This window comes from Filicampus tigris, chromosome 3, assembly GCF_054856515.1.
Source record: "Filicampus tigris isolate MCC_2025a chromosome 3, RoL_Ftig_1.0, whole genome shotgun sequence".
NCBI classification, from domain to species: Eukaryota; Metazoa; Chordata; class Actinopteri; order Syngnathiformes; family Syngnathidae; genus Filicampus; species Filicampus tigris.
The window spans coordinates 21,928,840-21,948,576 of NC_141219.1; the positions used below are offsets into that span (position 1 = coordinate 21,928,840).

Genomic DNA, 19,737 nt, shown 5'->3' on the forward strand with positions numbered 1-19,737 from the left:
AGGTTGGCTGTAGTTTGAGCACCCCTGGTCTAGTCAGTTTTAGTCAGTATGAAGCACGTCATATATGACTGGCGTTGGGCCGAAACCTGATATGTCCAAATTTGGTCAATTTCCTTTTTATCTATACTATTGGTGAGTCCCCACCTACATCAGTTATTTTTTTTATAAATTATTGACCAATCTAAAGTGTCAAAAATCGCTTTCTCTCTTTGACAATGCAAGATTTATGGCTCAGCAAGCATGTTGGGTTGTTTCTGGTCTCCTGAAAAATGATGGTTTTGGAGATAGAGTGACGTGACGCCAGTGACGTGAGACTTTTACTTATGTAAATCTAATGTACAGAAATGAATCTATGATTATATAAATTGTCCATCAGAAAACCAAGTCGATGAATGCAGTTGCGCTCAGTGTGTCTTATCACCTGCGTGTGTCCGTGTTTGGCCGCGCTTAGAAGGGGGACCATCCCTCGGCGGTTTGGCACCTCCAGCCCCGCTCCTCGGTCCAAAAGGAGCATGCACACCTCCACCCTCCCCCTGCCTGCTGCTGCACTCAGCACTGAAAAGAGAGAATGCTGCAATAAGGTGGACAAGAATTCATCATGGAGGGATAAGAAGAAGCTAAAGGAAGAGGCAATTTATCATACTTAGCCTTGCAGAGAAAATGTAACCATTTTCAATCAGGACTTCTGCAATGTTACAGGTGAATATTCTCTTCCAGATGCAGCAACTTCATCACCCTTTAAATGCAAATTAGAAACTACAGGAAGTCCTCGATTTGCGAACGAGTTCCTTTCCTACGCTGGCGATGTAACCCGAATTTTTGCGTTAAGTTGGATTTGGAAAATGTACGTCAAAATATTTAGAATGAAAAAAACGAAAACATATATATTTTTTTAAATAACAGCAACTTTGCTGATAAATCGGAACAGAACCAAGAGGAAATAAACAGTACTAATCTTGATTTCACTGCCCGCTGACACTCCAGTTTGTCAGCTCGACTTGAAACATACCACGGAATTCATAACCTAGTGCATAGCCTCCTTGCCTGTTGAACTCCTCCACCTCCAGCCACATCCTGTCAATGGCTATTGTATTGTATTTTAATTCCAGTTAGACCGCCCCTAGCGGTGGAAGAAAAATCCACAGAATAGCCGCACTTTTATATAAACCGCATGGTTCAAAACCTAGGAAAAAAGTAGCAATTTCTAGTACGGAAAATACGGTAAAACAAACACATCTAACTGGAACTGAACTGGTGCTTTTAAAAATGTTCACAATAAAATTCCTAAATTCAGAGATATTTTACATTTGCCGCCTCCTTTCGCATTGCTTGACCGATTTGTCCAGCCTAAAAAGGTCTACTGTATACAGAAGAGGCTGGTCTTATCTCAAATGGGAGGGCATGAGCCACAATTGCGCAGTCCACAATTTGTTGAAGCAACAGACTGCAAGGCCTGATTACCTTTGAGTTTTTCATCTTTTGTGAGGGCCAGTAAACTAGAAGGCAGTCAGTAGACCACAGTCACCTAACAGGAGAATAAAATGACACCAAACTATGAAGGAGTCTGACCACTGAGGGCTCTATAAGTGACCGTTCAAATTGGCTGAAAGTGAATGCGTGCGCCTCTATCATGGCCCTGCCAACATTTTTCAAGCTCAATAAAGATTACCGTAATGGTCATGCAAATGTGAACATTTGAGAGGCTACTTCATGCAAACAAGGTTTCTATCTCATCAGTGTGGCACTGGAGAGTACAGTGTAATAGAATTACACTCTAATGGAGCTGCAAGCACAGATAACACAGACCTCTGCCATGCTTTCAGGAAATGGACCTAAACTGCGCTTGCATTTGCAATGATGGGCAAAGTGTGTTACAATTGACTAAGATGTGCCGCAAATATGGCAGGACAGCACGTTCCTACTGGTATATGTGATGCTTTTTCACACCAAAACAACTGAATCAACAGTTAGAAACAGTGGAACCATAGGTAGGCACATAATAATGATGTAAAGTGGAAAGGTTCTTGTATAGCACACAACTAACTCTTTGCCAGGTGGGTCAAATGGAAGAAAGTAGCACACAGAAGGACGCGAGAATGCTCAAAGGATGTGAGTGATGGAAGAAACACACCCGTTTCGCCCCAAAGAGAATCGTGAGCGTCCATCTGCACTGCCAGCTGTTCATCTTCCAAGTCCAGCAGGCTCTTCACCACCTGCAGAAAAAAAAACCCACAATTCAAGTCTCCTAGTTTTGTTGTACACAGAGGGAAAAATCATCTTAACAAAAGCAAGGATAGACACTGTGCTCCACATCAGTGATTCCCAACCACTTCTGCAACCAATTTCACTGATTCGGTCAGAAAATTACCCTTTTTTATTCCTCATCTATCCATGCCAGCACCAAATAGTGACAGGCAGAAAAATTACCAAGATGGTGACGTGCATGGTTACGGCGCCGTCCATGGTTACAGCCATGGTTAAACCAGCGCGAGTGAGTCTTTATTTATCCAACGCAAGATCTCTAGTACATAAAACGGACATTGGAATTACAACTGGCCGGAAATGACTATATTCATTACTGGGGTTTTTTTTTTCCCTCAAAGAAACTTGGTTTAACCTGAGCATGCAGCTAACCGGTGTTCTGAAATTCATTCATACCCATCGAAACGTCCTACCAATGACCAATCCATGCGCACAAAGCCAATAAGTGTTTTCGTGGCAATTTTTATTTTGTCCTACCTGTCGTACATTCGGTTAAAAGCGGTGAGTAATGTTTTCGTTTTTATTGAGTTTTATTTGACTTTTTCATTACCTCAAAAATACATTTGGCGTGTGATTTCTATCATAGCTTTTAAGCATCGTAGCTTTGGAGCATAGTGACCATCAGAGCTGGGCAGCCAGTCCCGGAGGCAGAACAGTCCGTCTCTCTCTCCCGGATGGAAGCCCATTTTTGGGACGGAGGACGAGGTGCGACATGTTTTAAAAAAGGGTCGGGCTAAGCAAGGGCGGAGGTGGATTTTAGTCCGGCCCACTAATCGTCCCTGATGCGTGTGACGTGGTCACGAGGCGGCCAAAGTTCATCTCAACCTACTCGGCGAAATGGGCAAATGACAAAAATTGCCTCAGAACACTTCAAAGTCGCCACTAGTTACCCAACTGCTGTGTGGAGATACAGCGTGAGTTCGACTAATAATTTTATGAAACACTTATATTGTGATATACATTTCAGTCATATCGCCCCATATATACCAGAGTTGGGCATTTTACTAAAAATTGAGCGTCGTTATTTGTCATCCGTCTGCAGCGTGGGTACCATTCCGTCGTGCGTCATTCGCCTTATTTTCGAGGGGGGGAAAAAATAGCACCCGCCTATAGGCTGGTCCGCTCCTGATTTTAAACGGGCTTCCGTCAGCGATTCCGATGGCAAACGTCTATACACACGCACACGCACACACACAGCGGTGCTTTGAAATGAGGGTTTAAGTTGGGAAATGCTGTCAAAAAAAGTGTCGTTGTCATTAGTGTCATGTACCTGTGTGTGTCCTACGCTGGCTGCGGCTGTGACCGCCTGCTGCGCAGCCTGCTTTTTCCCAGTGGTCGCGTGGTGCTGCTGTGGATCGACGGCGTTTTCGGGTCCCCAATCCTGTGCCAGTAGGATGCTGATGATCTCCGTGTGGCCCTTTAGCGCACCATGGAGCAGCGCACACTGGCCATTCTTATCAGCCTGGCCCACCTGGCAAATAGAGGAGCACACAGAGGGATTTGCGCCGGTCCTGGCCATCGCTTCCAAAACGCTGGCCTAGATATGAGGCCTGCTGTTGTCATCTGTCTCCCAGAATAGATGCCGCAACAGGGCAGGCCAGCCGGCCAATCGCCTGTGGCCCTTTGAGCATTTAGTCCATATCCTTGATATCCAGCTTAAAAGTCCATGGACTAGTACACGCTCTGCCCTCAACGGTAAGACAATTCAGAACACTAGTAGGATGACTGTCTTACTTGTAAAAATATTTCCCCACAACTGTATGCCGTGTCTGCACACTTGTAGGGCAACTTTGGCATACGAGGAGGACATTGCATTAATAGTTTTAGAAATTACTAGTCAGCAAAAAATGCGCACTAGTTGACATCTGGTTGTACTTCTAGTACTGGTACTGCTAACGAAGCGCTACATTTTAACCAGTACAATTTTATAACGTCACTAGTAGTAGTAGTACCACTAGTAGGGTTGGGCATCGAGAATCGAGTGGAACTGGAACTGAACGTTCCAGATTCAAAAAGGCTATTCTTCTACTCAGCACAACATGTCATGAAGAAATATTAAAGGAGATTGCATTTCAAATCTGATAAAACAACTCCACAACCAAAGAATCAGGTTGCTAGTGTCAAGTCTTCAATCTTGCCGTTCTGCCTCTAAATCTGGTTCCGACTGTCAGCCTGGTACCACACCACCGCACCAAGGTCATAATCGGTGTAAGCATGCCTAATGTAGGTGGTGGGCTATGCTCTTTGTACTCACGAGTAAAACAATCCGCTGTCCCTAATAGTAAAACAATCCAGTGCACTAGTGCGCCCAAGCTGGATATAAAAGCTATCGAATAAATGTGTATAGAAATGTCACAAAGTAGTGGAAGGCAGTCGCACAAAAATGTTACTGGTACTAGTAAGACAATTCAGCACACTCATAGAACAACTAGTGCGATATAGTAGAATTATCATGTCCAACAGGTAAAAATTTTTCTGCTACTAATGCCACTTGGAGCCTAATAGAATGCAGTTAAATCTTACTAGTAAGATACTATGCTGCACTAGTATCAATACTAGGCCCAACTAGTGGGCATGTGTCATGCACTAGCAGCTTCCTGGACCTTACTCGCTGCACCAAAATAGTAGTTTTACTTCACTAGTAAATGGCTTTTATCCGACAGTAAGGATAGCCAGCTTAAAGTCGTACGAGTGGGCAAAAAGTGGTACTAGTTGCAGAAAAAAAGCTGAATTATTTTACTAGTAAGAAAGAATATAGAATAGAATACACACACACACACACGTAAGCTACGGACCTTGGCTCCTTTCTTGCAGAGCAGGCTGACGACGGCCGCGTGCCCGGCAGCTGCCGCCAGGCACAGAGGCGTCACACCGCTGTCCGTGCTCACGTCTACGGCCGCGCCCATTTCCAGAAGCAGGCCCACCATCTCCACGTGTCCCAAGTGAGCGTGGACGGCCAGAATGGGGGCGTGTCCCACCACCTCAGTATACCAGCTCACATTGGCGCCTCCAAGCATCAGCAGGCGGCTGACCTACATGACGTAGAAGGAGGATTTACAGTGCATCATTTTGTGTTGCAGCCTTATTCTAAAATGGAATACATTTCGAGTAATAGACCTCCCTTTGTGATGGTCATCATGTTCTCATTTTGTTGAACTCTCTCTAGAGAGGTGATAGATTCTCATTCCTCAAGCTTGTGTGTTATCGAGTATTGGCTAACACTGAGGTGTTTGCACCAACTGAAATTAATGGGATGCCGTACGACACAGGTGTCACACCCAAGGCACTGGGACCAGAACTAACCTACTATCGCATATTAAGTGTGTCTTCTTAACCCGATTAATCGGTTGATATGAGCTCTTTTCAAATCGACAAAAATTAGCCGATTTTTCTTTCCACGTTAACACATTTCAGCGTAAGACAAAGATCATTCAAACAAACAGGGAAAGGAAAAGGAAAAGATTTCTGTTGTAAAGTGAAACAAATACTAAAGGACAAAGTATTGCAAAACAGTCAAATGTTTCAGGTGTAATTCATATCTTTGTTAATGTAAGCGTTAAAGTTTCTTTTGTTCATGATATATTTTGAGACATTAATCGGCTGTCGGAATTTTACACTGCCAAATAGTGGAATTGGCATCCCCCGTCAAAAAATCCATTGGCTGGATCCTAATATACTCTATTCAAGTTCCCTATTAAGAGCTTACATCCAATTTTGTAGTTTCCTAGTTTATTCCTATTTTTCTTGTTGAAAATACCATGAAATTTGCAGCCTTATGTATGTCAAATGTCACCTTGATATTAGGTGTGTACAAGTTCCTTAGGGATGCGAGTGCAGCAGATAGGCTGTCTGTGCTGCAGTTCACCCACATGGCCTGCAGGACAGTGGAGGACACCCCAGTTTTCTTACTCAGACCCTGTATAAACAAAAGGCAAAGAGAGAAATCCAATATTGTGGGGTGCGGATTTTGAATGGTGGTGTGGTATAAAAGCCTCACATTTCAAAATTCCCTTGAAGTGTGTGTCTTATGTTCTGCACTTGTTAAGGATGTATGTTACATGTGTAACTGTAAAAATACCAAATAGATAAGGAAGACTCCATTTAATTTAGGTTACAACAAATAATGTACAGCACAATTGGTTCATCTATCTATGGTGGTGACGTATGGTGACCGGCACAGCAATTGTACAATTAGCCCATGTATCCACCTGTTGTCATTCATACAATCGACTTTGCATTCAATGAAGCAGGCCCAGATTTCACAATAATGAGTAAGTAAATTGATCATCACTATTTCAATATTGTTGTGACATTGAGAATTTCCTCATGTAAATTGTGTGCCTTGGCTCAACGGAGGATGGGAAACACTGGCCTACACGATACAGGCTTTTTGCCTTGGCTGAGTTCAGAAGAAGCTCAAGAGGGAGTGAGTTCACAGACTTGTTCACCTTGAATATGTGAGCCTTGAGGATGTGGTGTCCCAGTTCCATGGTCTGCTGACGGTTCAACTTGCCCTCCTGTCTGGAGAACATGAACGCCAGGAGAGCATGGCCGCTCCTGCAGACATGCATTCCATCAGAAAAACTTCCTTTGTTGACAGGATATTTTTGGTCACATCACACTGTTTTTATGAGACTTCAGTGAACCATCGCTACATCACAGTTGATTGTCCGTGGGCTTGCTATATTGCAGGTTTTCACGCAATCGCTTTTTATGGGTGTTTACAGTATACAGGCAAGCCCGAATTTAGAGTTTCGTGCCATTAGTGTAACCACGTTGTGCCAAAGCGTGCCAGGTAGCACTGAGCTTTATTAGATACAGAGGAAGCGTAATTAAGAGCAAAGAGAAGAGGCAGAGAAGGTCCCAACTATAATGGTCTCCCTTCCCACAGAGCAAAGTGAATTATCTGTGAGTAATATCGTATTCCCTGTTTGTATCTGTTGCTACTCTATCTGTATTAAAGTAGCAGTCGTTTGAAGGTTCGTAATTACATCCATGCAAATTTACATTAGCCTCTCTATCAGGTTTTGCATTATATGTTAGCATTAAGCTAGCAGATTTTCATAAGGCAACATTTTCTGTTTTGGTTGGACATTTTGGTGCTTAAATGTACTTTAAAATGTCAAATTCCCTTTTCTCTTATGTGTCAGTTTTGTGGTAAACCTCAACTGGAGTGACGAATCAAACAGCTTGAAGCACACACACTTTGAGTCTTATCTGGAAAACCGTGTGATCAAGAGTCTTCTGTTCATTTCCTCAAAGTGATGTTATACGTTTCCCATTACTTGACCATTACTTGACAGTAATAGCAGCCACCAAGAAATACTTTTTAAAAGGGTGTTTTAACTAGTCCAATTGTGTTTAATACGTTTAAATGTGTTTAATCCAAGTGGGAGGGCTAAAGCTTTTTATATGGTCTCTCTATATTTCAAATTTTTCTGAAATGTCTCCCCCTCAATAAACGTGGGTTCACTGTATTTTGGTGTTCAGTCTGACCTTGGGTCACAGAGGAAGTCGGTGCTTTCTCCGTCTGCCCGCCAAACGAGCCACTCTCTGAAGGAGGGATGGCACAGCATGCGCGTGCCATCTCTGCGTCTCACCTGCCGGCACGTGCAAGACACAACAACTTTTGAACTTTAATTAGTCGACTTTCCAAAAGGCGGATTTGCCCCTAATTGCCCTTCCTGGTCATGTCAGTAACAGGCGCCTGGTGCTTACCTAGTGAATATCATAAACGAAAGGAGTCAACATTTCTAAACATCAGATAGAACATAGTATTTGTTGCAGTTGGTGCCTCTGTGTTCCCTAAATATACACACTAATATGTTTGTTGAAGAAAGTGTGAATCTTTTAAATCAAAATAAAGTAATTGCTCAATGACGATCCCATGAGATTTGACTGACCGTTAAACAGCTGTTACATCTCAAAGCAACAAATGACAGATCTTCAATCATACTTCCACTTTGCCACATCCAATATGGCGGCACTGTACGATAAGACCTATTTATTCAACTTTATATTTGAGGTATAAACTATTATTGTCACCTCGTTTCAGCTCCTATTTTCAGTTACATCATTAGTCTTTGATCAATTTCATTTTATTGTTAACTTATTTGGATAACTTTACTTTATACTTTGTTGTGGTACATTTTAAATTATGTTATACTGCTCAGTCGACTGGTTGTATAAATCTGCGATGCCCATTAAAATGGTGGGGGGTTAGGATTTAAAACAAAACAAGCCCTCAAAAAAATCCTGATAAACATTCAATATACGTTTTGTGGAGGAAAAATGGGCGGAAAAATCTAAAAAAATATATATATATTTTAAAAAAGAGGGGAGATTATAGTCAATTATTTTATAAGGTTAAGGTTTTTGTGTTGTTCTTGCATTCCAAGTCATTCTTGCACATTGCGGTTTCAGTTTTTTGAAACCAAAAATAATAAACCAGATGACACTTTAACAGTACTGGTTTGGTAACTTATAGTAGTTTGAGGTGATATCCCACTCAATACTTTAGCACATGGAATGTTATGTAACCCTACCCCAATCGCTCTAGTAGTGCAACACTGCTGCAACAAGCTTATAGTATTTATAGTAGGTGTATGAATGATCAATAATCAATATTTTGGGCAGAAATAGATGGCTGATTTTGCTCAGAACGAGCTCCGAGTCTCACCATGAATCCAGTCAGGCTGTCTAATCTCCTCTGAAAGTCCTTCCACTCCAGCTCCCCCCTCACACTGCCCGCATTGAGTGCCCGGAACATTTGCTCATCCGTCAGCGGGTGCAGCGACGCCAGGGCCACATTTAGCACCGGGAGCACTCGCTCAAAGACGTCTTTGTCTGGGAAGCTCACGCGGCACATCAGCAGGTACACCTAACACAGGTTCACATCGGAAAATTACTCCTGATGACATAGAGGTTCGACATCCTAACAATAAAACTAGAGTGCAATTTCTGTAGAAATTGCGTGTGAATGCTGAAGAGCTGAGGTGCCAATGAAATGCTGTGAAATGGTTTATTCAATATCTTTTCATTTTTTAATTTTGTTTTTGAAACTTTGAGATCTTGGCAAATGTGCTAAATTTGTCCTAATATATCTTGAATGAGGTGAACAATTTGAAGTTGTAATGGTTTGGATTTGGGAATTTTGTTTTGAAATTGTGAGAAAGTGAAAAATATTTCTGTACATGTCATGAATGCGTTGAACATTTTGAAGTGCGAACAGTTTGAACTGGTCAAGAAATGGGGACGGTCAATATGCAAAAATTTGGGAATGGAAATGTGGGAATTTGGGGCCTGTGAAAAATTATTCCCACCACGCAATATGTCCTAACTTGATTGAATACGTTGTGAAATACAGAAGTATGCATTAAATTCGGAACATGTCTCCATTCATTTCAATGGGATCCTCTTCATGTAAAATATGGGAAATATGTGAAAAGGAAGAATTGAATGTGAAAATAGATTTTTGGTGGAGAAATGTGGAAGAAGTAAAGCAAAAAATTGTGTTGTAATAATAATAATAAGAAAAATATTTCAGGGGATGCAGAATAAGTTCTTCTGCATATACTCAATAATGATAACAACAAAACAAAGAAATTGTACATTTAGCATGGCAGGCATGCAAAGCATTCAGGCAGTCATAAAGTGGTCCTGCTTTCAGGCCTTGCTCATCTGCTGCTCTCCTTTATAGTGTTGATTACACAAGATCAAAAAGCGGCAGTCATTGGCTGGGAGCTATTTCCGTGCCCTCTCTAAATCTTCCATCCTTCATTACAGATTTGACAACTTTGTGTTTTGGAACAATGGCAGCCCCCCGTGTTGCTTTGCGGTTCTTTTTGTTTTTGTCAACATTGGGCCTCGTTCATCAACAAATGTGTTCTTTAATTCTGCTAATAAACTTTTTTGAGAACATTGTGGAATTGTCTAGTCTTTTCTTCTCAGGAATTTGTTTTCTGGCACACGTTCAACAGTATGCTGTTAACACTTTTGCTGACGACTTGGTTCAACAAAACAAGTGAATTTTACCTTGATGAAATTTCCAATGAAAACTTTGAGCAAAGGGGAAATGTATTGTAGCATAGCATACTTTTCTTTTACTCAAACCTTTGGGGGGAAAATGAACACACACCAAAATACCTGTCAAACTTACAAAAGACTTTCACCCACAAAAACCTTCACACATAAAAACCTCTCACTCACATTAAAAAAGGGAAAAAAAATCTGAGTCACCAAATCAACAACCCCCTCAGAAAAAAAGTCACAGGCAAAATGTGTGCTTGACTGGGTGAATTTGGGGCTTTGTAAAGCCCTTTGGGCACCATGTAGTGTAGCTAAAGTGCTATAAGTGCACTCCATTGACCATAAAAACCTTCAGTCACCAAAAAAAACTCACTCACACAAAGAGACACTCACTTTTACAAAAAACCCATTCACACAAAAAACTCTCAAACTCATCTAACACCTAAAACAAAATGACACACAGTACACAAAAAAATCCTACACAACAAAAACCTCTCACATTCACCTAGAAACTCTCACACTTAATAAAACATCTCACATTAACCAAAAAACTCTCACACACTACAAAATAACCTACGGCCACCCAAAAACTCTCAGACCAAAAACTCTTACTCACACCAAAAAGAACTCACGCTCCGAAAAAAAAAAAAAACTTCCTACACAATCAAACAACCTCAGGCTCATAAAAAATTCTCATTCACACCCTAAAAACTTGCATCCAAACAGGTCTCACTCCCACCAAAACTCCTCACTCACACAAAACTTCATAACAACAAAAAACATCCCCTCACACTCACTAACAACCTCTCACACTCAATGAAAAACTCTCACACCAAAAACCTCTCACTCACACAAAAACTATCTCACATACAACAGAAAACCCCTCACACTCACCCCCCAAAAAACCCTCTCACATAAATAACAGCACACTATCAAAAAAAGTTCACTACCACCAAAATAATGTCAAACTCACCAAAAATCTCTCACAAGGAGTAAAATCCTAAAACCAAAAACTCTCCCACAAAAAACACTCACATTCGCCACAAAAAAACCTCACACAACCTTTCACTCGCACTAAAGACCCTCTCACACTGGCCTAAAGAAGCCAATCACAGAAAAGGACCTCTCCATCAAACCAAGTAAAAGCCTGAACAGCCTCTTTGAACAGCACACACACTGAGAACTATTGACCGGCTGACCTCTGATAATGACACGGGCACAACCAGGTAGTTTCCCCCTTTCAGTGTCAGATGCCCTTTGTGGAACAGATCCAGAGTCAGCTGGAGGTAGAGGATGGAGCCATTGCTGCGCGTGGTCAGGTGACTGCTGAACTTGCTGAGGAGCAGCGGGTCGGGCGCGGAGCCTGTGGCCGTGGTGACGCTGGCGGCGATTTGGGCGCTGCCGCTCACCCGGTGATGGATGTAGTCGCTCAGGTCAGCTCCCAGGTCGCTGCTGTCGGGCAGGATGTCCAGCGAGATGCCGGAGAACGGGAGCAGGGTGGTTATTTCCTGCAAGAGTCATGACAGCATACGCATTATTACTTTTTCCTATTTGATATCATATGCTTATTTATTTATATCATATGATAACAAAATAAATCCCCATCGTTTCCATTCCATATTCAAACTGTTCAGCTCATTCAGAACATCTTGGGAACTATTTTCCACATTCCAATAATTCCCACACTCACAAGATTCCACACTTTTCACAATACATTTTCCAAATGAAGATATATGTTCCAGTTTTACATTTTACATACAATGGTGCCTTGACTTACAAGTTAATTGGGTTCCTTGACTACAATCGTAATTAAAAAATGTTATCTCAAATCATCTTTTCCCATTGAAAGAAACGGGAATGCCATAAATCCATTCCGGCTCCACATTGTGCTGTCTGGTGTGTGCACCTTGGCCACCAGGGGGCAGTGTAATATTGCAGACATACATAATACATGAAAAAGCGTTTCACTCCATGACTCAGTAAGCTGCAGTAACAGTCGTTTACTACGGAAGATAACGAATATATGTCTGTGAGTTTTGCTATATAGTTTGTCTACATGTGTTGCTGCGCTGCTTGTGTTAAAAAATGTGTTGCTTCAGTGGTTATTCCCGCAACATCCATGCTAATTTTTTTAGCCTGTCAATGCACTTTTGAATTGTGATTCAGCATTTAGCTGGTCGGCTTTCGCATGAGATGAAGTCACGTGATCGTTGAAAATAACACAGTCTAATTCGCTTTATTATATGTTTAAGTTCCCAATAAACCTCAGCAGTGAATGGCAATACATCACTCCTGAAGAATTGTTCACTATCTGAAAACTGCTACTTGTAGTGAAGTGAGTTGAGTTGAGCTTCCACATTACGTGACCGATACAAACCCTTCCACCTTCAGGTGTCACGTTCAACAATTCAATTAATTCCACAACTTTTAAGTTCGGTGTCAGCTCTTCGGCATTCACATGCAATTTCTGTAGGAATTGCACATTTTAGGTGTTATTATCTACATCTATGAATTGAGACACCTGTCACACAGGAATTCAGAATGTAAAGAAAAAGCACTTAAATCAGGACCCGTTGCTCAGATGTGTCTGAGTCACGCAGAGCCATGGGATAGAGGACAGTAAATAGTGTGACAATGACTCAAGCAGCAGCAGCAGCACGGCTCACAGGCTTCTTCTCTCAGATAAGCACATTCTCATCGTCTCCTCTCTTGCCATCCTCAACTGCTCGACATTGGCAAGAACCAGCTACGAATCAGGACAAGCATTAATTGCATGCCGGTCCTCAATAATAACAACAATAAACAGAAGCAATTAACTTGTGGAATTCACACTTTCAAAACTGGTGGTCGGTGCCAGCAAGGTCTTCTCTGCAACAAAGAAGCACTGGCCTACATTTACAACATAAATTCGAACACGTGTTCCATTAAATTGTATTCATTTCTTCCAAATACACTACTCTCGTTTGGTAGCATTTCGCTTAGCTGCGCTGCTTGTGGTAAATATGGATGACAGATTTTTTTTTTTTTTGTCCTATCACTTGTTGCCACGTCAATCTAATCTGCCCAGCCGGGTGTGCAGAATCAAGAGTGCTGGCCCATGTAACTTCATTTAGCAATGGGACAATCAGAATTTAATCCTAGCTGGCCCTCAATAATGTCAGCATTTCCCCATCCTGATTGGCTGGTCAAAGCAAAATGTGTTACAGCCAACTTCAACGAGCAAAACACACCTGTAACAATCAACACACAACAGATTCACTGCCAGCCCTCCCAGTTAAGATGATGATGAAGATCTTTGACATATCGCTGGCATCAGGCGGAATCCTTGTACCTCCAAAATCATCACTTTTCAGGAGACCCCAAAAACTGCATGGTTGTTCAACCATTAACATTGCATCGTCAAAGGGAGCAAGCCATTTTCAACACTTTAGATTGGTCAATAATTTGTAAAAACAATACCCACACATGTGGACTGACCAATAATATAGATTTTGTGGGAAAATAAATAAATTTACCAAATTGTGACATATGAGGTTTTGGCCAGACATCAGCGATATATAAATGTCAATGGCAGTGAATGTTGAATACAGTGTCACAACTCGCAAATGACTGTTTCACCGACGTTTTTTTTTTAATCCACCATTATTTGTAAAAAAAAAAAAAAAAACTTGTCTATTCGGTCTTTCTGTGTGCTGATCTCACAGAGAGATTTAAAAGTCTGTATTGGTTCAATGAAACTACAGCATGTTGAAGTGACACATCTCTGGTGAGACAATTTTCAACAATTTGTTGGGGGTGTCACTTACTTGTGTTCCTTTGTTTGTTTTTTTTACTATTCAGACTTGGTCCCTAGCCACAAATAGTTTTTGTCGTATTAGGTGAACGCTGAATATGAACTTCTCCATATGCTGTACGTGGCACAGTTGTGTACTATTATATGCTTTTCTGGATTGTACTGATGGTTTCTACGAGTTGCGACGCGACAGCGGTGGTATTAAGGGGGGGATTAAGTTGGGTAAATCCTCACTGAAGGCCAGATAGCAAGTGCACCACCCTCTACATTTCAAAACAATGAGCAAAATGTTATATGGATGAATAGATACCGCGAATGCTCCAACAGGGTCTGAGAATGACAGGGAAGGTGGGTTTGTGTCTTCTATCTTTATGCTTCAGTATCCAATGCCCTCTGACTTGCATCATGGCCAACGTGGCCTCCAAATGCATTTGCATTCCAAATCACTAATTCAATTATATAACCGACTGGCTGCTTGACAAGCTCTCGACTCGCAACTGACTCCGCGTGGCATTGACGTGCATTCACTGTGTAATCCATACAGCATTTGGAGTTTTTGGCTTCGGCTTTTGACAGATGCAGCTCCTATTTGTTGGGATTAGCGAGCGGATTGAGCAAAGGCACCACGTGCCAAAAGCCACAACGTCTATCTATACCATAGCAGTAAGACTGTATGTCAAACATCTAACCAAGGAGAGTGTAGGGAGATAATTGTGTGAAGAATGCAATGGGAATGCTTCTGTTAGTTTGGTTTCAAGTGGCAGATATACAGTACCTAATTTGGGTGGAGGAAGCTTTCACTCTGCACTGGTCGCCAGTCAATTGCAGGGCACATAGACGAACAGTCCTTGAATTTCACCAGAAAGCCCGATATCCTGAACTTTTTGGCAGGAGTGCATGTCCTTTGTGGGCTGATTTGCATTATATGGTGTTTCCCCTGTGAATGGACTCACCAAGAGGCCCGTCCTCACTGTGACCACCAGCTTGAGCCAGATGGGGAATTTGGAGACGATCTTTGTGATGAAGGTGGCGATGGTGTCCCCGTAGTCTGGTTTATGAAACTCGGCCTCATTGAGACTGTCGACCAAGATGATGTAGTCTTCTTCAGCCAGCCTCCGCTCTGAGCACACATGAAAAGGCAAATAAATTGGACCGATACCGCACATTTCTCTATTGAACAGAGAAAAAAAACAAAGATGGGATGTTAGAGATAAAAATACTGACCGTGCACTTGTGTAAATTATAGTTGTTCTGAGACAAATTGTAACTAACAAAAGTATTCCTGAAAAGTATGTAAAACACCATGTAGCTCTTAAGCGGGCCTCTCGATGACCAATTTACAGAGAAAATATTCATGATAAAATACGTTTCAAATTGGCTTTGTTTTCTTTGCATGATTTTGTGCATATGTCTCCCGAGTAATCCTTAAAACGTTTCATTTTATCTTAAATGGTGGTAATTATGATGTGGAATTGTGCCTCTCAGCATACATGCAACCCTGTCACTACAACCGTTTTGGCCATCTACATCCTATATGACTCATGCAGGAATGAGGTCATCAAGCTAATTGTTCTGACCCTGGGTAGACCTAAGGTAAGTCCTCTCTTCAATTTGTAATTTTTTTTGTATCGTGAGTGGATTGAAATGTTTACAACTGTTTAACTAAGACAGCTTTTTAGCTGCCAGCAACCGCTGTGTGCATGTAATGGTGAAGATGATGGAGATGACGCGAACTGGAGCAAGCCAGGGGACATCACGAGAATATTTAAGATTGCGTAATAACACATTTTCACTTTTTATTGCATTATTTCGGAATTAAAAAAAATATTGCAAAATAAGGCAGGAGGAGAACGAACGTCTTCCACTTTAGGGTCATAGCTTTAAGTGGTTTTTTTTTTCCCTCATCAGTGAAATGGGCGTCCACAAGAGGGCAGACTATGGCCCAATCCCAATACCTACACTTGCACCCTAGTGCCCCTCGAAGTGCTCTGTCGCCCCGTCCCCTTTGCGCCCTTGTTCCGCACTTCTGCTGAGCCCGCATCCATGGCCCCTACGCCCGAAGCATACTACCCACAATTCATTGCGAATTTGACCAAAATAGCGGGAAACTGACGACATTTGGTGGAATTCCTGTACCTGTGCACAAAAAATGTATCTTCAAGTGTAAATATCTGATTATTACAAAGTACACATATGTATATGTGTAATTTGATTCGATGGCTTAAAGTCACCATTCACCGGTTACCTACGTATTTTGCCTTAATTTAGCTGCCGTACTTGGCTATCTTCTGTGCATGCGCTGCATATCATGCAGGAGCCGCAAATAGTCCAAATAATGGAGCTATAGCTCCTATCGACTGAAGACTGAAGCCCGAGTTTTACTCTACTACTACTTTACTGAAATTTTAATATAATTTTAAACAGCAAATTAAACAATCAAACAACCTTCGACTACGTGTGCACTTCAGTGAAGACTGTAGGGTGCAAGCAAGTGTGGGTATTGGGATTGGGCCTTTACCTGTGAGAACAATAATGCAGGGAGAGAACGCACTTGAAAAAGAGCACTCCAGTGTTGTGCAGGCATAGCAAGGAAGTCTTTTTTTTTTTTTTTTTAGAACACAACAAAAACGTCAGCCGGGACTTGACCCGGTTAGGGACGATTAGAGGCACGGACGAAAACCTACCTCCGTCCTTGCTTTGTGCACCCTTTTTAACAGATTTTTTGTCCTCTGTCGGACCGTCCACAAAATGGGCGTCCGTCTGGGACGGAATGCCCAGCTCTGTAGCTAAGTTTGTTCTTGACCAGTTAGCACAGGAACTAACAGAGCTAGCATGTACTTTAGAGCTAATCTCAGATTAGCATTGATTTGCAACAATGTTTCTGAAAATTTAAGTAAATTACTTTTTAAGTAAAATTCTACTTTCTCCATCTAATTGGAAAGGACTTTTTTGGGGAGATATGTTTAGTTGGTGCCTGAGTAACTTTAACAGAGTTGAGCCAAACACAGAAAAACATATCTCATGAATAAAATCTTATTAAAACAAAGCTTTCCGTTAATGGTTGAGCTGGATGAATCAAATAATATGATGATTTGTTACCCGTATCTACAAAATATACTGTATGGTCTGGTTTTCAAAATTGTCCTTCAATTCTGGAATGACCCATATTCTATGAACTTCATAATAGCCAAGTACTGGTTCAAAGTCTATGCTATGAAACTGGTGCTATTGATTACCTTCTGCTGAAAAAGGCTGGATTGTTTATTCTCACTAAACAGGAAATCCATCTTGTTTTGTATAATCGAAGCTGTCAATGCAGCAATGCAAGTGGGTGAGAACTCACATGCTCTCAAGAGGCACAAGGGCTCTTCATTTTTTTCCACAACTTGCTTAATAGAGATGGAGGAGACACAACAGAGGGCTGGGCCATATAAACACATCAATCTCGCTTGACTGGCTGTATCATAAGACAGTGAGCAAGCTAATATGGCCTAAGCATTCCACCACCTCTGCCTCAGCGCATTGAGTGACCTTGAAATCCGTTGGGATCCTGATGAGACACCAGGGCAAAAATAACACTTCTTCTTTCCTCGGGCAAATGACAGAGCATTGCTTTCTCACTTTCCTGGGACTTCATGGGTCTATATCGCCATCACTATATCCATCCATCCATTATCGATACCTCTTATCCTCACAAGAGTCGCGGGGCGTGCTGGAGACTATCCCAGCTGTCTTCTGGCAGTAGGCGTTGGACACCCTGAATTGGTTGCCAGCCAATCGCAGGGCACACAGAGACAAACATCCGCACTCACAATCACACCTAGGGTGTTTAGAGAGTCCAATCTACTTACCATGCATGTTTTTGGAATGTGGGAGGAAACCGGAGTACCCGGAGAAAACCCACGCAGGCATGGGGAGAACACGCAAACGCCACACAGGGAAGCCGGAGCCGGGATCGAACCCACGACCTCTGAACTGTGAGGCGGACGTGCTAACCAGTGGACCACCGTGCCGCCCCATCGCTATAACTCAGATTTATTATTTTTTTACGCTATGTATACTGCAAATTTTTGTTATTAGTAGCGTTTCACATTATATGTTAGCAATAAGATAGCAGACTGTCATTTGACAAATTATATGGTTTGGTTGAACATGTAAATATGAATGATCTTTTGTTGTATGATCTGTATGTGTTATTGTCATGTCATCTTCCAAACCGCTTATCCTATACAGGGTCGCGGGGAGTTGCTGGAGCCTATCCCAGCCGTCAATGGGCGAAGGCAGACTACACCCCGAACTGGTCGCCAGCCAGTCGCAGGGCACTGTATGTGTTATTGCTGTGTGTATTTAAGTAGTTGTTATTTGAAGGTTCAGTGTGTGTTAAATAGTGTTTATAATTGCCATAATATTTATGCTAATTTCCATGAGCCCGTCTATGAAATTTCACAGTATAGGTTAGGATTAAGATAGCAGACTTTTCTTAGATGAAATTATATTGTTTGGTTGAAATTTTGGATGTTTAAATACACAATATTTAATTCTCTTTTGTCCTCAGTTTTCCATTAATCTTCAACTGGTAGTGACGAAAAAAGCACTTGAGGCAAGCATGTTTTACCTCTTATTTCGTCTCCCATTTCTTGACAACAAGAGAGTGAGAACAGGCCCAAGCAATACCGTTTTTAAGTGTATTTGAGACATTTTAATGCTTTAGAGCATTTGGGAATAAAACGATGAAAACATGTTTTTATGTGGTCTCTATGAGGCAGATTTTCACCTATTGAGGGTGGACCCCACAATATACCGGGTTGACTTTTGATAGAAGAGATTGCAAGGTAAAGGAAGCAGAGGCTTTCCTGCTCAAAAATGATTTAAAAAATGAGACAACTTTATACTTTAATGATTTTTATATTTCAATAGTGATCTTGTCTTCAAGTGTCAGTTTCTTTATAGGAGTGAACGTGTTGCGTGTAGACTTTGTTACCCTTGCGCAAGCAGGTCATGGGTTCCAGCACGCCCTTTCGGAAGGCAGCTATGGGGTCTTGGACACAGGAGCGCAGGCTCAGCATATTCTGGAGGTGAGGTTCCTGGATCAGCAGCTCCCTGTAAGGGGTGAGCTGTGGTGATCTGGCCAGTAGGGCGGCGACACTATGAACAAATTCTGGGACCAGGCAGGTGTATGTGTTGTCAGCCTGGCAGAAATGGTAAGCGACCACCTGTCAAACAAAGAGGTTTAAGATGTGGATGATCACCTTGACAAAGAGTGAACACCTGAACCCCCAATAGGTGAATTAACTTGTTAAAACACACTATCAAAAACACTTTTAAAGAAAACACGTCTTCTCACTCTCTTGCTGTCAAGAAATGGGAGACTATTGTACAACATCACTTTGAGTAAATGAAAAGAAGACTCGCACACATGGTTTTCCAAAGAAGATGCTTATCATGCTCTCAGTTGGTGTTTACTGGAAAACCTAAAACAAAGGAGAATTCAACACTGTTTTAACACCAACATGTTCAAACCATATACAGTATTTTAGTCGAACGAAAGTCCGCTACCTTGATAACATAATGTGAAATGCCATAGACCAGTTAACAGAAAAAAGAATAGATGTCAATGACTGTCTAGCAAATGACTGTCTACTAGTAGTACTGCT

The 19,737-nt window shown here is 41.7% G+C and overlaps 1 protein-coding gene across 1 annotated transcript in view; it reads right to left on the reverse strand.

The window, feature by feature from the left end:
* Positions 1 to 19,737, reverse strand: part of LOC147150283 (protein TANC1-like) — a 65,679-nt gene that overhangs the window by 10,901 nt on the left and 35,041 nt on the right. The window contains exons 11-21 of the mRNA XM_086025633.1: positions 19,065 to 19,296; positions 15,037 to 15,203; positions 11,490 to 11,798; positions 8,942 to 9,142; positions 7,759 to 7,862; positions 6,711 to 6,819; positions 6,056 to 6,178; positions 5,058 to 5,294; positions 3,533 to 3,733; positions 2,132 to 2,213; positions 422 to 555 (exon numbers count right to left, since the gene is read on the reverse strand). Coding sequence (XP_085881759.1) covers positions 422 to 555; positions 2,132 to 2,213; positions 3,533 to 3,733; positions 5,058 to 5,294; positions 6,056 to 6,178; positions 6,711 to 6,819; positions 7,759 to 7,862; positions 8,942 to 9,142; positions 11,490 to 11,798; positions 15,037 to 15,203; positions 19,065 to 19,296 — 1,899 coding nt within the window. The remainder of the gene's footprint in view (positions 1 to 421; positions 556 to 2,131; positions 2,214 to 3,532; positions 3,734 to 5,057; positions 5,295 to 6,055; positions 6,179 to 6,710; positions 6,820 to 7,758; positions 7,863 to 8,941; positions 9,143 to 11,489; positions 11,799 to 15,036; positions 15,204 to 19,064; positions 19,297 to 19,737) is intronic.